At 41.9% G+C, this 17,052-nt stretch overlaps 1 protein-coding gene across 1 annotated transcript in view; it reads left to right on the forward strand.

Moving 5' to 3' along the window:
- The window catches only part of LOC133886353 (uncharacterized), a 58,262-nt gene extending 50,657 nt beyond the window's left edge, over positions 1-7,605 (forward strand). Inside the window, exons 4-9 of the mRNA XM_062326084.1 lie at positions 2,414-3,736; positions 3,950-4,318; positions 4,694-4,948; positions 5,372-6,033; positions 6,151-6,939; positions 7,072-7,605. Of these exons, the coding sequence (XP_062182068.1) occupies positions 2,414-3,736; positions 3,950-4,318; positions 4,694-4,948; positions 5,372-6,033; positions 6,151-6,939; positions 7,072-7,605 (3,932 nt within the window). The remainder of the gene's footprint in view (positions 1-2,413; positions 3,737-3,949; positions 4,319-4,693; positions 4,949-5,371; positions 6,034-6,150; positions 6,940-7,071) is intronic.
- Positions 7,606-17,052: the final 9,447 nt, after the last annotated feature.

The raw sequence follows: 17,052 nt of genomic DNA on the forward strand, positions 1-17,052 counted from the left end.
CAAACCTTATGGTGAGGTCTTCAGGCCTCTCTCCTATTTAACAAATATATTCTAGTGAGTTCAAACACCCGAAGCATCGGACCATCTGGTGAGGCAAATCTTCCTGGGACTTCTCCAGTTCAGTCCAACTTTGTCAAGGCTACGGTGGTTTCTTCATGTATTGCATACATGAGACCTACTAACATATATTTTTGACAAACATGTTAGTCCCATTGACTATGTTGTTATTAATCACCAAAATCACAATCATGGCCTAATGGGGCTATTTTCGCTATAATCTCTCTATTTTTGGTGATTGATGACAACACAACCAAAGTAAGTGAAAAATAATAAATGATACCAAATGTAAAGATCATAAACGAGCATAAAGTCTTACCACATTGCTTGGATGCATGTTCTTACCACTTCGTCCCTCTTTGTTGTGGCTCTCCCTTTCTCCATTGCCACTATCTCCCTTGAACGACCTATGCAAGAGCTTCTCTTTTGTCAATCTAGGCGCCTAGCAACTTTTCTTCTCTCTCTTTGTCAACTTCGACATTCCTAGATGTCTTGCTTGTTTCTACAATCTTCTCGCATCGTTCATCTTGCTTTGGTCGTCAAACTCCCCCCCCCACCCCCTTTGTCAATATTCCTCTAAAGAGGACTATAAACATATATTGAGGACATTCCTAGCATTCATTCATCTCCAAATGAAACTACATTTGATATAGCTGGTCCGATTACAAGGAGTAGAGCAAAACAATTGGAGAAGGAAATTCATTCTCAGGTGAATGCTAACCTTATGCTTAATAATCAGATTATGTTGAATGGGCCTATGCTTTTGAGTACTTGTTTCAATGTTCTTAGGAATGATGGAGTGCACGAACAAGCGTGGGATGATGATGGATTCTGCCCGCCAAATATAAGCAAGGAACCTGGACGTGCAAGAGAGAGAGAAAAGAACATTTAGCTACCATGAATAACAGTCGTTGGAGTGCAAGCAAATATTTCGGAAGATAGGAATGCATGCAGCCAGCAACCGGGTTGCTATCCACACACGTTCCAGCATGCATGCAGAAGAATGCCAACCATCCATGCGTCCCACTAGGCCTGGCTATTAATAAAAGTAGTGTTACAACTTTCCACTACATGTTCTCATTTATTTCTTCCAAACTGAAACTCCACTAGTATTATATATCCCTGTAATGGGTGACGTGAACAGTAACGGGAGGATTGCAAATTCAGAAATACAAACTCTTTGAGTTCTTGTTCCAGCGTGAGTCTTGAGAGGCTTGCAAACTTGTTCTTTCGATTCCTGAGGGAGTTGTAGAACGCCGAACTGCGGTTCACCCAGTTTGTGCCTTCACATCTATACGGTGTGATTGCGTGGGCTGTTTCGTCGGTACGTAGAAGGGTGATTGTCTCGGTAGTTCGTCGCGTGGATAGTCTCGCGGTGCATTGCCTCTTCACCAGGTCACGCAACGACAAGTTATCAAGTTCGCGGATCCTTCGAGAAGATCGGGACACATCTACTCGTCACACGTGATCCATGGACGTGTGCACATCATTTGGTATCAAAGCCTCCGTTGACTCGGTAGGATCATTCTTGCTTTTGGTAGGATAGATTTTTATATACCTACAGTCCACAAATAGCCACAAAAAAAAATTATATAGACCTATAGCCTCTCACTTGTGCAGCTGATTCGTAGTTTGCATTATCGAGTTTTCAATCCTCTGAGACTTGTCTATTTGCTGATTTCTGTTGGTCTGATTTTTTTTTTCTGATCTGAATTTCATAGGCTTTACCCTTGATCTGATCTTCATTTGCTCTCTGAAACCTATATAAAAAAAAATTCCCACCCATCCCACCCTTGCTTGCTTCCACATCAGCCACACATTCTGCACCGGAATTCTTGTTTCTTATGCTGCGCCACCCTTAATTGACAGTTTTGTGCTGTATTTGTCAAAAAGTACAAAAAAAAACAATATAAGTCGAAAGAAAGACAGGAAAAGAGTGGGTCAGTTAAAAAAAAAACAAAACAAAAAAAAAGGGGCTTGAGCAGCAGTTCGATTGGTGCCAATTGTTTCCTTCCATCCACTTCTTTTACCTTGCTCCTTTCCTTTCCACCTGTTTTTCTTTGTGATCAGCAACTTAGACTTGTGTTTCTCTTTTGGATTATTATTCGATTTTGCATCACTACTTTTCAGAGCACTGCACTTATATTTTTTTTTTACCCCACCAAATTCCACTCAAAGCATCGTGAGCTGTTGCACCGTCGTCTCTGGTACAATCACTCTTCCACTGCAGATTGCTGCCCCGGTTCTTGACCTTTCAGGAAGAGAAAGAACTTGTTCAGTAAGCGGTGAGGAGTGACTCCACATATATTCCACATATTTCTATTGTCCTATATTGTTGCCTCTACTAATATGGCAGGAAATGATGATGCAAATGGGTCTCGAACCAACACCGGTGCTGCTGTATCAATGGAGGAATTCCAGCAGTTACGAACTCAAATTAACCAATTGATGGAGCAGCTGCAAACCCTCCAGCACCAAGTGCAAACTGAAGCGGAGTTTCCACAAAATGATGCCGATTTTGATGATGCTGCCGCTGCTGCATTGGAGGGTGAAGCTGCACGTCTTCAAGCTGAGGCGGCACGTCGAGCTGCTGGCCGTGGACGTGGCGCTGCTGGTCGCGGCCAGGGTAATAGATTGGGCAATAACGATGCTGATAATGTTCGGCACCACATGTTTGGTCGTGCGCGGCGCATTCCAGTTGGAGGTGCTCGAGATTATGATGCAGATTCTGATGCTGATGGTGGAGGAATGTTTGGTGGCAATTATGGCCATCATGAACGACGTCGTGTTGCTCCTGATCGTCGTCGTGATGATGATAGTTTGGGCAAGGTTAAAGTGTCTATTCCTAAATTCAATGGCAAGGAGAATGCTGATGATTATTTTCAATGGGAGACCAAGGTTGATCAGATCTTTGATTTATATGATTATGCTCCTGAAAAGAAGGCAAAACTTGCTGCTATTGAGTTCACAGGTTATGCAATCACTTGGTGGAATCAAGTATGTGCTGATTTCCGCCGTGTTGGCCATGATCGTATTACTTGGGATGACATGAAACGAGAAATGAGGCGCCGATTTGTTCCTGCACATTATTCTCGTGAGCTACATTTGAGGCTGAAAAGGCTTGTTCAAGGTCATCGTAGTGTGGATGAATATTTTCAGGAAATGGAAATGTGTCTACTTCGTACCGGTATCACTGAAGATGAGGAATCAACGATGGCTCGATTTCTGGTTGGTCTTAATAAACCAATCGCAGACAAGGTGGACATGACTAATTACAACACTATGAATGAATTGCTACATTTTGCAAAAAGAGCAGAAAGGCAGCTTGCTGAATCTTATAAGCACCGTGCTTCATTTTCCGCTCCTAATAGTTCTACTCCATGGCGCCATTCACAGCAGCACGGGTCAGAGGTGCACACACCTTCATCTCGTGCAACTTCTCGTTCAAATTCAACGTCTACCAAACATTTTGATTCAAGAGGCAAAGCTGTAAATTCCAATCAGTCCAGCTCCTCTGTTACAGCAGCCCAACGGAAGACAAGCAAGATTGAGTGTTTTAAGTGTGGTGGTCATGGACATAAGCAAGCTGAATGTCCCAATAGACGCACTATTATTGTACTTGCAGACGGTTCTTATGATTCTCAAAGTGAAGAGGAGGATGAGCCTATTACCCAAGCACTAGCAGACCTTTCTCTTGACACTTGTGAGTATTCAGCAGATGATGGTACTTTTGAGCTAGGTCTGAATTGTTTAGCCATTCAATCTCTTCCAGATTTTTCTCAAGATGACTTATCCCAAGATGATGTTCTTCAGCATCCAGCCGAGATTACTTGTGCTGATTTTGATAAGTTGCTTGCTGATTTTCCTGATTTGGCGCCTTCTACTCTGAATACACCAGCTCCTTCTTTGGTGGTTCGGCGGGTTCTGTCAACACAATTTGTTGCTGCTGAGCAAGGCCAGCGCCACAATTTGTTTCAATCACGATGCAAAGTGAAAGGACAGGTGTGCCGCTTCATCATTGATGGTGGGAGCTGCAACAATATTGTTAGTGCTTTGCTTGTTGAGAAGCTTGGTTTGCAGACACGTCGCCATCCACATCCGTACCACATGCAATGGCTGAATAATTCTGGGACAGTGAAGGTTTCAGCTATGGTCCGCTTGTCATTCTCCATTGGTGACTATCATGGAGAGGTTGATTGTGATATTGTACCCATGCAAGCATGCCATTTACTGCTGGGTCGTCCATGGCAATTTGATGTGGATTCGGTGCACTTTGGACGGTCTAACAAATATACTTTCATTCACAAAGACAAGAAGGTGATTCTTGTTCCATTACCTCCAGAAGAGATCTATGCTTCAGATGTGGCTCGCATGAAAAGAGAAGAATCTGAGAAAAGAAAATTGAGTGAGGCCCCCAACACTAGTAAGGGAGAGACTCCTAACCCATCCAGCCACATAAAGCCTCATTCCACTTCAAAACAGCTACGCCAAAATGAATGCTTATTTGTGAGCAGGAGTGATTTGAGAGAAGTGAAGAACACCACAGCCCCATTCTTTGTGCTCTTGCACAAGGAGGTCCTACTTTCAACTACCGATTTACATTCATCGCTGCCTAGTGTTGTTCTTGATCTCTTACAGGACTTCGAAGATGTTTTTCCCGATGAGGTGCCAGCTGGACTTCCTCCACTCCGCGGAATTGAGCATCCAATTGATTTGGTACCAAATGCTTCTCTTCCAAATCGTACAGCCTACCGCACCAATCCCGAAGAGACAAAGGAAATTCAGCGACAGGTAAAAGAGCTTTTGGACAAAGGGTATGTTCGTGAATCTTTATCACCATGTGCTGTTCCCGTTCTTTTAGTCCCAAAGAAAGATGGCTCTTGGCGCATGTGTGTTGATTGTCGTGCTATCAATGCTATAACTGTTAGATATTGCCATCCCATTCCACGGCTTGATGACATGTTAGATGAATTGAGTGGCTCAACTATTTTCACCAAGATTGATTTACGCAGCGGCTATCACCAAATTCGCATGAAAATTGGTGATGAATGGAAGACAGCATTTAAGACCAAATTTGGCTTATATGAATGGCTTGTGATGCCCTTTGGTTTGACGAATGCTCCTTCAACTTTTATGCGTTTAATGAATCACGTTTTAAGAGCTTTCATTGGCAAATTCGTGGTTGTCTATTTTGATAATATCTTGATCTATAGTAAATCATTTGATGAGCATCTTGATCATATCCGTGCAGTCCTTGCTGTTTTGAGAGACGAGAAATTGTATGGAAATATTTCTAAGTGCACCTTTTGCACAGATCGTGTTGTTTTCCTTGGTTTTGTTGTGACTGCAGATGGCATCCAGGTTGATGAAGAGAAGATTAAAGCGATAAAGGATTGGCCTACTCCTAAAAATGTGAGCCAAGTTCGAAGTTTCCATGGTCTTGCAGGTTTCTACCGGCGCTTTGTCAAAGATTTCAGTGCAATCGCTGCACCCCTTAACAATTTGACAAAGAAGGATGTTCCATTCAAGTGGGGAGATGAACAGGACCAAGCCTTCGAAGAGTTGAAAAGAAAGCTTTGTGAAGCACCGCTGCTACAACTACCAGACTTTGGTAAGACCTTTGAGATCGAATGTGATGCAAGTGGTATTGGCATTGGAGGTGTGCTACTTCAGGAACGTAAACCTGTTGCCTACTTTTCTGAAAAGTTAAATGGTCCACATCTGAATTACTCTGTCTATGACAAAGAGCTTTATGCCTTAGTTCGAGTTTTGGCAGTTTGGCAACATTATTTGTTACCTAAAGAATTTGTCATCCACTCTGATCATGAAGCTTTAAAATATCTCAAAAGCCAAGGCAAGCTGAACCGTCGACATGCTAAATGGATTGAGTTCATTGAAACATTTCCCTATGTTGTAAAACATAAGCGTGGGAAAGATAACATTGTTGCTGATACTTTATCACGGAGATGTGGCTTGGTTACACAATTAGATACAAAAGTGCTTGGTTTGGAATCCATTAAAACACTTTATGCTGATGACTTTGATTTTAAAGAACCTTTCTCTCATTGCATTGCTGGAAAAGGCTGGGACAAGTATTATGTGCATGATGGTTTCTTATTTCGGACTAACAAACTATGTATTCCAGCCTGTTCGATTCGTCAAGTTCTTTTGCAGGAAGCACATGCTGGTGGCTTAGCTGGTCATTTTGGCATCAAAAAGACATTGGACATGCTCTCTGATCATTTCTTTTGGCCACATATGCGACGTGATGTCCAGCGACATGTTGAGCGCTGCATAATCTGCTTGAAAGCTAAGTCCCGCCTTAATCCCCATGGTCTTTATACTCCATTACCAATCCCAACTGTACCTTGGGAAGATATATCCATGGATTTTATTCTGGGGTTACCTAGGTCTCAGAGGGGGAGGGATTCTATCTTTGTTGTTGTTGATCGCTTCTCTAAAATGGCACATTTTATTCCATGTCATAAGAGCGATGATGCTTCACACGTTGCTGATTTGTTTTTCAGGGAGATTGTTCGTCTACATGGAGTGCCAAAGACTATTGTTTCAGACCGAGATACAAAATTTCTAAGCTATTTTTGGAAGACCTTATGGGCTAAACTTGGCACGAAGTTGTTATTTTCCACCACTTGTCATCCACAAACGGATGGGCAAACTGAAGTTGTCAACCGTACCCTATCCACCATGCTGCGTGCCGTGCTGAAAAAGAATTTGAAGCTGTGGGAAGACTGCCTTCCACATGTTGAATTTGCTTATAACCGGGTAGTCCATTCCACAACAAATTTTTGTCCATTTGAAATTGTTTATGGTTTTAAGCCGCATACTCCCATGGATCTTTTGCCTTTACCATTACAGGAACAAGTTAACTTGGATGCAGCAAAGAGATCGGATTTTCTCAAGAAGCTACATGATGAGACAAGAAGGAATATCGAGAAGAAATCAGCACAATATGCAAAGCAAGCGAACAAAGGTAAGAAGAAGGTTACATTCCAGCCCGGAGACCTCGTGTGGTTGCATCTACGCAAGGATCGATTTCCCCAACAGCGCAAGAGTAAGTTATCTCCTAGGGGTGATGGTCCGTTCAAGGTTTTACACAAGATAAATGATAATGCTTACAAAATTGAGCTGCCGCCTGAATATTCCAATGTGAGTACAACATTCAATGTCAAAGACTTGCTTCCATTTGTTGGTGAGCCTGAGTCGAGGACGACTCCTTCTCAAGAGGGGGAGGCTAATGAGGACATTCCTAGCATTCATTCAGCTCCAAATGAAACTACATTTGATATAGCTGGTCCGATTACAAGGAGTAGAGCAAAACAATTGGAGAAGGAAATTCATTCTCAGGTGAATGCTAACCTTATGCTTAATAATCAGATTATGTTGAATGGGCCTATGCTTTTGAGTACTTGTTTCAATGTTCTTAGGAATGATGGAGTGCACGAACAAGCGTGGGATGATGATGGATTCTGCCCGCCAAATATAAGCAAGGAACCTGGACGTGCAAGAGAGAGAGAAAAGAACATTTAGCTACCATGAATAACAGTCGTTGGAGTGCAAGCAAATATTTCGGAAGATAGGAATGCATGCAGCCAGCAACCGGGTTGCTATCCACACACGTTGCAGCATGCATGCAGAAGAATGCCAACCATCCATGCGTCCCACTAGGCCTGGCTATTAATAAAAGTAGTGTTACAACTTTCCACTACATGTTCTCATTTATTTCTTCCAAACTGAAACTCCACTAGTATTATATATCCCTGTAATGGGTGACGTGAACAGTAACGGGAGGATTGCAAATTCAGAAATACAAACTCTTTGAGTTCTTGTTCCAGCGTGAGTCTTGAGAGGCTTGCAAACTTGTTCTTTCGATTCCTGAGGGAGTTGTAGAACGCCGAACTGCGGTTCACCCAGTTTGTGCCTTCACATCTATACGGCGTGATTGCGTGGGCTGTTTCGTCGGTACGTAGAAGGGTGATTGTCTCGGTAGTTCGTCGCATGGACAGTCTCGCGGTGCATTGCCTCTTCACCAGGTCACGCAGCGACAAGTTATCAAGTTCGCGGATCCTTCGAGAAGATCGGGACACATCTACTCGTCACACGTGATCCATGGACGTGTGCACATCAAGTCTTCTTTGAAACCTAAACCGATTTGGGTTCCTTTATGTTGGTGATGACTACCTTAGCACCCAAATGGGTTGGTTCCACCTCCGGTCCTTTCTCCCAACTATGTGTGCAACCACCTTGCCATTGTCCTCCTTCTTAAGCTTGTAGTGGTTGCTCTTAGTCTTGATCTTGTAGTTGGGCTTCATGTAGAGGTTGGAGGTCTTGTTGGAGAGGTTCGCCTTCTTCTTCTCCTTGGTCTCCTTCTTGGCTTGCTTGTATTGGAAGGATTTGTAGTCTTCTTGATGGTATTTGAAGTATGTCACGGTGGACCCCTCTGCAAGTTTCTTCACCATGAAAGCACGGTTATCTTGAGGAGGTTAGACATGTCCTTTGCCCTTTAAACTTGTCAAGTCCTTATTGTGCTTTTCCACTTCTTGCTTAAGCTCATTATTCTCTTATGCTTTAAGGTCATTAGATAGTTCTACAAAAACATTCTCAATGCATTTCTCATTGCAAAGGGGTGAGCATGATAAATTGATTAATATCATAAGAAGTGGAAGCATCTACCTTATAATTGTAATTAAATAGAGAGGTAGATAGCTTCAAAGAGACCTTAGTTTGATATTCAATGCAGTCAAATTTAGCTTTAAGCTCTTCATGCTCTTTGTTTAGCAAATTTAATTTTCACAATAATTGTTCATAATTAGAAACAAAGGTAGTATGAATGTCATTAAGTGCATCAAATTTCTTAAGCTCTTTTGATTATTTCTTAAGAGCCCTTTGTTGCTCATTGATTAAATGAAGGAGTTCATCATAGGAAGGAGAATCCTCATCGAATTACATCGCTATCCATACATTTGGCCATAAAATACTTGTGAGATGACTTGCGTGATGATGACTTGTGTGATGATGATCTTGAGGAAGAGCTTTTCTTAGAGGGGAGGATGGTGAAGCTTTCATCACTTGAGCTTGACTCTTCATCTTCGCTCACCCATCTCTCTATGTAAGCAAATGTCTTGGCTTTTCCCGTTGTCTCCCTCTTCTTGATCTTGGTCTTCTTCTCCGTCTTAATGTGATCAATTGTGTTGATCAAGTCTTCAATGAAGAAAGGATGATCAACCTTGGTATTGATCCTCTTCATATTCTTCTCTAACTTTGAGAAGAGCTTGATCATCTTAGGATCAATTTCTTCATCACTTGATATGCTTTGATCATCCTCTTCATAGCTCTCTTCATCTTTATCACCATTATCTTCGCTTAAGCTTGACTCTTGCTCTTGTCTCCTCATCCTTGCCTTCATGTGTTGGCATTGAGTTTGCTTGCTTGTAAGAGCAAGGTTCTTGATGTTGATGAGGAAGAAGCTTTCACCCCCATTTTCATTATCATCTTATGGGCGATGATCTTGTCGAGCACTTGACTTGGAGTCATCTTCTTTATCTCATTGTTGTCGTAGATGATGGAGACTATCAACTTATACTTTGGAAGAAGAGCTTGAAGTATTCTTCTCACCACTTGATCATCTTCAATTGACGTCAAACCTAACCCATTGATCTCATTAACAAGAATATTCAAACAAAAATACATATCATTAGTACTTTCATGGGGTAGTTGCTTGATGCCATTGAGCTTAGTAACAAAGCACATGATATTTTTCATTGAGCACATCCTTTGTGCCTTCATGTATTTCAATGAGACTAGTTCAAATATCATGTACATTAGTGAGAAAATAAACACGATTAAATACATCAACACATATAGATGATAAAAGGATACTCTTAGCCAATACATCTAATTGCCTCTCCTTGTTGGTGATGCGAGGTCTCATCCCTTCCTCGATGATTCTCGAAATATCTAACCCTCGTGCTTGCAAATAACAAGTCATTAGAATTTTTCACTGTGGTAAAGTTGTGCCATCGAAAAGTGGAGCACTATGGGAATCCATCCCAACTCCGCACGTTACAACTCACTAGGCGGTGAAGCCAAACCATTCAAAATGAGACTAAGGCTCAAATGCCACTTGAATTGGTAAAATTTTATGAAAGTTGTGAAGCTCTAACATAAATTGTAGAGCTAGATGTAAGCCCTAGATCTGATACCAATTGAAGGGATCAGTAACGTCCTAAGAGGGAGGGTGAATTAGGACACTTAGAACTATTTTGGCTCCAAAAAACAACACAAGATAAACTTATACAATTTCTATCTAAATGTGTTTTAAGTTTATCTAGTGTGTCTACTCTATCGATCAAAGCACTTGCAACCTATCTAAGAAGGTAAATTGCAAGAATGTAAATGCGGAAACGTAAATAAGGTAGAGAGAGTAAACTTGGCATAAGGAATTTTTTCCGTGGTATCGATAGTATGAATCCCACCCCTAGTCCACGTTTGAGTTCCATAAAGGATATGCTCTTAGTTGGCACCTGGTCACGGCTTTTGAGCCACCAAGTCACAAAATAAGGCCTCCACCCGAATGAGCAACCAAGCCACCAAGGCAAGATCTCACCACTAGTCTTTTTTTCAGTTCCTTGACATTATGATCACTTTGGAGCTTGAGCTACAAAGGCAAGGGTCTCCACGTCCTCGCACAATCACCTTTCCGATGCTCCACACCAAGTCGGAGGGTCAACAAGCGTGTCAGTGAGTCACCAATACTCTAATGTGCCAACGTACCACTTGGTACAAGGTTGGATCACTCCTTGATCCACTCTTTAGGCAGCAATTACCTAGCAACACTCTCTCTAGGCCTATAAGCACTAAACACTCTCTAATCTTGTGAGTAATCACCTTGGATGATCACTTTAAGCACATTGGTAGTTTGGATGTCTTATCAGGTGTACATGAGCTTCTCTGGACTCCAGCACCTTCAAATGGCCAAGTGGGTGGGTATTTATAGTCTCAAACTCGCGTACTAGCCATTAATCCAACGGCTCTTCAAAGTTGTTAACACCGGATGATCCGGTGAGAACAATAGTACTAACACCGGATCATCCGGTGAGTACACTCACAAACTAGCCGTTGGAACCCCACTCAAGCCTCTGTGAACATTGGACACACCGGTATATACTTCATCTTCATCACCAGACTATCTGGTGAGTTATCTTGAACTGTCTGAGCCTTTCCTTCTTCTCTGGTTAAATTGCTCTAGTGTATGGATCCAGTGGCCATCACTTCATCACCAGACTATCCGGTGAGTTGACTTCAGCCAACCGAGCCAATGCAATCCTCTCTACAAATAATGCTCTGGTGTTACACACCTTCATTACCGGACCATCTGTTGCGTTGAAATTCGTTCATCCTCTTTGCACTGTTTATTGTCCGATGTATTGTCCAGCGTTCATTCCATTCACACCAGACCATCCGATGGGTTGAACATTCTCTTCTTTTCTCTGAAAATACTCCAGTGCAACTCCCACTGATCATCGGACTATCCGGTAAAGCTTAACCTTCTTTCTTCAGCACAACACCTTCTCTGGAAGAATTGCTCCGGTGAACGCTTTGTTCAAACACCGAACCTTCCGATGGGGTCTTTAGGCCTCTCTCCCATTTGACAAATATACTCTAGTGAGTTCAAACACCCGGAGCAGCGGACCATCCGGTGAGGCAAATTTTCTTGAGACTTCTCCAATTCAGTCCAACTTTGTCCCAGCTGCGGTGGCTTCATGTATTGCATCCATGAGACATACTAACATATATTTCTGACAAACATGTTAGTTTCACTGACTATGTTGTTATTAATCACAAAAATCACAATCATGACCTGATGGGGCCATTTTCTTTACACTAATGGAAAAAATGGTAAAAGAAAAAAGTGCATAGCTCACATATTATGCCACTTTACTCCCTCAATCCATATTTCTTGGAAGTCTTTCTCTTCTGATTTTGTCCAGGAGTCTATGGCATGATTTGCTTCCCCATGCATGTTTTGGTGATTTTGGTTAGTAGTACCCCTATTAATTCCCCACTCACCTCAGGTCATTAACTACGTTTGTTGGCCAATGCTGGCAACTTTGTACTCGATGCAAAGAAGTCATAACGGCTGCATGCATGCATATATAGTGAACACACTAGCCAGCCTCCATGAAAGCACCATGAAAATGAACACAAAAAATAATAAACTCCATGAGCAAGAAAGATGAACAACCCTTAATGGAACTCCAATATATTTGTGCTATAGATTTCATCACTCCATATTTCATTATACTCGGAGAAGTTCTCTCCAACATGGAGTAGATGGCTCTATGTGCATCATCACTTAAGTAGCTCCTTCTCTGAACAACCGGTGATTGGGAGTAGCTTACCTATATGACCATGGAATGGTTCATTCAGGCCAGGCACTGGTGACTCTATTGTTTGGAAGCCTCTAATACAAGAGAGCTTACCACTACGTAAGAAACCATCAAAGGAGACATGTGTATTAGTGACGGGTCCAATGTTGACCCATCACTAATGTGTGGCTCGGGCCAGGACCCGGCCACGACCCGTCACTAATGAGGGTTCATTAGTGACAACAAGCGAAAGGCCCGTCACGAAAGATATTAGTGATGGGTCACATTAATGTCAATCACTAATAATTCAGTCATTAGTGGCAAGTATATGGGGCACACATCACTAAATGTAGCCTACTCATTAGTGACGGGTCGTTATGAGACCCGTGACTAATATTAAAGTAATTAGTGACGGATCATAGTTGTTACCGTTACTAATGATATGTGTTCTTATCACCCGTCACTAATTTATGTCACTCCTATTTGCTCGACCACTCTTATCGGCCCATTTCTCTCTCTCGACCACTCTCATCTCCGCTCACTTCCGCTCGCCCCCTCCTCCCGTTGCCGCTGCTGTTCGCATCCTCGCCGCCGATGCTGCTGCCGTCCTCCCCCCTCCACCATAGCCCAACGTACACCGCCACCCCTCTACCCGCTAGGGTTAGGGCAATGGATCAAGGTAGTGGCAGGGGTCGTTGCCATCACTGTGGCGGAATTGGATGGATCCCAACAACTTCATCATCGGCTCATGCACTAGACGCCGGCATTCCCCCACCGGCCACGATCGTTACCGATCATAGTAACCACTTTTCTTTTTCTCCCTAATTGTCACACTCATAGTAACACTCATTAGGACATTAGGCTCAATTCATATCATCCTATCATGTAGGTGTGGAAACCGATCATATGGCTTAAAGAGGTAATGCATGGGATAGGTGATATTATACCTTTGGTGCAATCCACTCTAGATGGAAGGAATTTTGTGAAGCTACCTATCTCCGTTCAAGGGGAGAAAGTACTGGGGATATCACTATTAGGGCCTATGGCAAGGCATCACAGATTTTGTTGCATTCTGAAAAAACCGCCATTGAAGGGTGCCTGAAAGTGCTTGAGGAGCATGAGTTCTTTTTGCCTGACTTCAACTATTTTCAAATAAAAGCACTTGAGAAGGGCGAAGAGGATTTGGCTTCGATCAATGAGAGGCTTTCTCAGTTTGATGAATATGATATGGTACAGTAATATATAATCCGGCTATTTTGATATACATGACTGTTAGCATGTATTATTTTTATAATTTTATTTTCTTTACTTGTAGGATATTTTTTGTGACACCTTTGCGGCAATTAGCTTTCATGTTATCTTAGATCAAGCCATGGAGCATCTTGGGTTAAGCTTTTATGGGCCTGGAGTGGACTTCACTGCTAAAGGCAACTTCCAGGCTGATATAAGATTTCATAAAGTGGAAATGAATCAGCTAATAAGACATTGTTTACTATCTATGGTAAAGCATCGGGACGTCCATGTCAAGCGAAAGAGAGTGCACTAACTCATGCATTAATGTATATCAATGAAGTACTAGGATACAATATTGTAGATTTTAACTATGTTAAATATCAAAGGTTTTGTGCTCTAGCAAATGCTTTAGTGTAATGATGTATGGATATTTGCATAAGTATGTAATGTATCATATTGTATGACTGACTTGAGTTAAATTCAAGTTTCTGGATGTATATATGTGTTCTTGAATGTGAAGACCGCTGCCAAATCCTGACATTGCTTTAGGATGTCATCCATCAAAGTTCAGTTCAGTTCTGTTGAAAGGGATGTTGAAGTACTCTTTGTTTGCATGTGTGCCTCTATTCTGAAAGTCAATCTCTTCTTGTAGAAGTCATTAGTAACGGGCCATAGTTTTCACATGTCACTAATGTGTCATTAGTAACAGGTATCCTTATCACCCATCACTAATATTAAATAATTAGTGATGGGTGTCCTTATAACCTGTCACTAATTGTGGCCTTGGCAGCTCCCTGCCGGGGCCACTCATTAGTGACAGGTTATTATAAGACCAGTCACTAATGGATCACTCATTAGTGACGTGTGTCCTTATAACCCATCACTAATGAGTGATATTTACTATTATTTTATTCACCGAGCAGCACAACCAAATAGTGTCTTTCCGCCGCGACTACTCAGCAAAGGGGCGGTTTTTTTTTTTGGTGATTTTGTTGAGGCCAAATCAAATTTCAGTGATTTGAAGTTGGTGCTTATTATCTATTATCCCCCTGGTTGGTTTATCCCTGGCCTTTGAAGGTTTGCTTCCTCCCTCTCCTCCTCCTCTTGCTCAAATATGCATGGTGGATTCTAGGGTTTGAGTTGGAATATATTTTTTTGCTCCTTCTCCCAGATCTTGATATATATGGATTGTCCCCCTTAACTAGTGTACATGCGTAACCTACATCTCCCATTCGGGAGTGTTTGATTATTAATAAGACTTGGCAACTGGTCATATTTATAAGAAAATGCTCCCGAATTGTCCAAATACTTTGGACAGTTCGAGGATATGTTGCCCGAGTAGTAGGCTTTTGTGCTCTTATCTGGTTCTAGAGAGAATTTCGGTGGAGTCTCCCTGTTGTTCTCCGGATATACACCCTCTCAGCTCGTTGTCAAGATATGTATTTGGAGAACAGCAGGGAGGTGCTGCTAAAATTTTCTCCAGAACCGTACAAGAGCATGGAAACCTACTCGAGTCACATATCCTCGAATGGGATTAAGACCTATCTTTGTCTATTAGAAAATAGCTAGGATCCTTCGCTATAGATAACATGTATGATATTTGGATGTTAATTGTTCTTTTGAACATCACTAGAATACACATACACACTTAATTTAGTAGAATTGAGTTAGAATTTTTATACTTATTCTATCTTCTCTATCGTTTCTATTTAGTATTAATATTATTTCAATTTGTAGATGTTGGACCGAAGTTGGTACCTTGATTGCTGTACTTGTAACGAGTACATAAGCGGGGTGAAGTCTTTCTTGATTGTCGCAGTGGCGGGTATGGAAGGTCGGGGTAAAACGATAATTTGATGTCTGTGTTGTGATTGCAAGAATGAGAAGAAGTTCCCAAAACCAAACAATGTAAGGGAGGAGAAGAAGGGGTCCTCACATTGCTTTGATGGTCAAGGAAGGAGGATTCGTGGAGAAGACGACGTAGTGCATCACAGGCGGCGGCAGCGGCGGCTCTGACGATGCACGGACATGGCAGCAGCGACTTCTAGGGATTGGGGGCATGGAATAGGGGTAGTAGATGGCGTGCAACTCATATTTATAGTGCTAGGGCGGCTGGTTGAGGTGGAGTCCAAACCGAACACGAATCGGATTCGAGTTCGAGTCGGTTACGCTTTCCTTTTTCGCAGCTCTCTATTCCAAGGATGATATCTCTATCGTCCAGACTCCAAATTGGATGTTTCTTGATTCTGAATTGTATTACTCGAAAAGAAACTTTGGTAGTCATTGGAACTTCTGAAAAAGTCATCTTAATTTCCAAAAATGCGCCACAAGATAAACTGTTTGAACTCGGACTTATCTACGCAACTCTGATTTCGGGGGGCACAACTCCTAGCTCCATTATCCAAAAGAGGACTTCCATAGGTTCAAATCGAAGCTTTCGACGAGACCTACAACTTTGGTATTGTCAAGATTTGCATTTGAGGCCGTTTTGAAATCCAACACTTCATGAGAAGATGAGGCTGTCCAGGACTCCGCGAAAATTTACAGATTTCGTGGATCCTTTGTTGGGCCATCTAGAAGACTTGGCTATGGGTTTGGAATTAAGCAAGATTGAGCCCAAAGACACGTTAAGTATATCTAGGATTTAGAAAAAAAACTTTTGCAGAGAAATTTGAATAGGGTTTGAATTTGAGTTTGGAGTGAATTTAAGAGAAACAAAAAATGAGGTTGAACAAGAATAGGAGTAGATAAGGAATTTGAATTTGGATTTGGGTAGAATTTGAGAAAGATGAGAGATTGGCTTTAAACAAGGATTTGGATAAGATTTGAATTGAGATGGAGAAGGATCAGGTATGATCAAGGATTGAATAAATGATGAATTCAAAGATTTTGAATTCCAACCATTAAGATCCTTAACTTATTCACTACTGAGTTTTGTAAAAACCTTTTCAAAATCTTTTTCACTCAAAATGCCAAAAATAAAAGAACTCTAATGCATTTACCTGGCTCTTAACAAAACTCAGCATGCAATGCACACAAAATAATAACCTATATTGATTTATTGATTAAGAAAATAGGTTTTAAACCTATACTACTGTTGAAGCTATTCAATAATCTTGGAAAATTTTAAAAAGTTGTAAATTTTAAAAATCAGGGTGTTACAGCAAGGTGAAGGTGGAGGAGGTATAGGCCGCGGAGGCCTCGCTGGAGGGACAGGAGGAGGAAGAGCTAGACTTCTTAGCCTTCGACTCGTATCCTTTCCCGTTGGATCCTTCGTCTTCCCGAGGCCGAGTCTCTATTTTGGGCAGTAGCTCTTCTCACGGAGGGGGCTTGTGTCGGCCTCCTGTGCGCAGTTGTCAGGAACGACTCTCCGGGT

Source organism: Phragmites australis, chromosome 12 (assembly GCF_958298935.1).
Source record: "Phragmites australis chromosome 12, lpPhrAust1.1, whole genome shotgun sequence".
NCBI lineage: Eukaryota > Viridiplantae > Streptophyta > Magnoliopsida > Poales > Poaceae > Phragmites > Phragmites australis.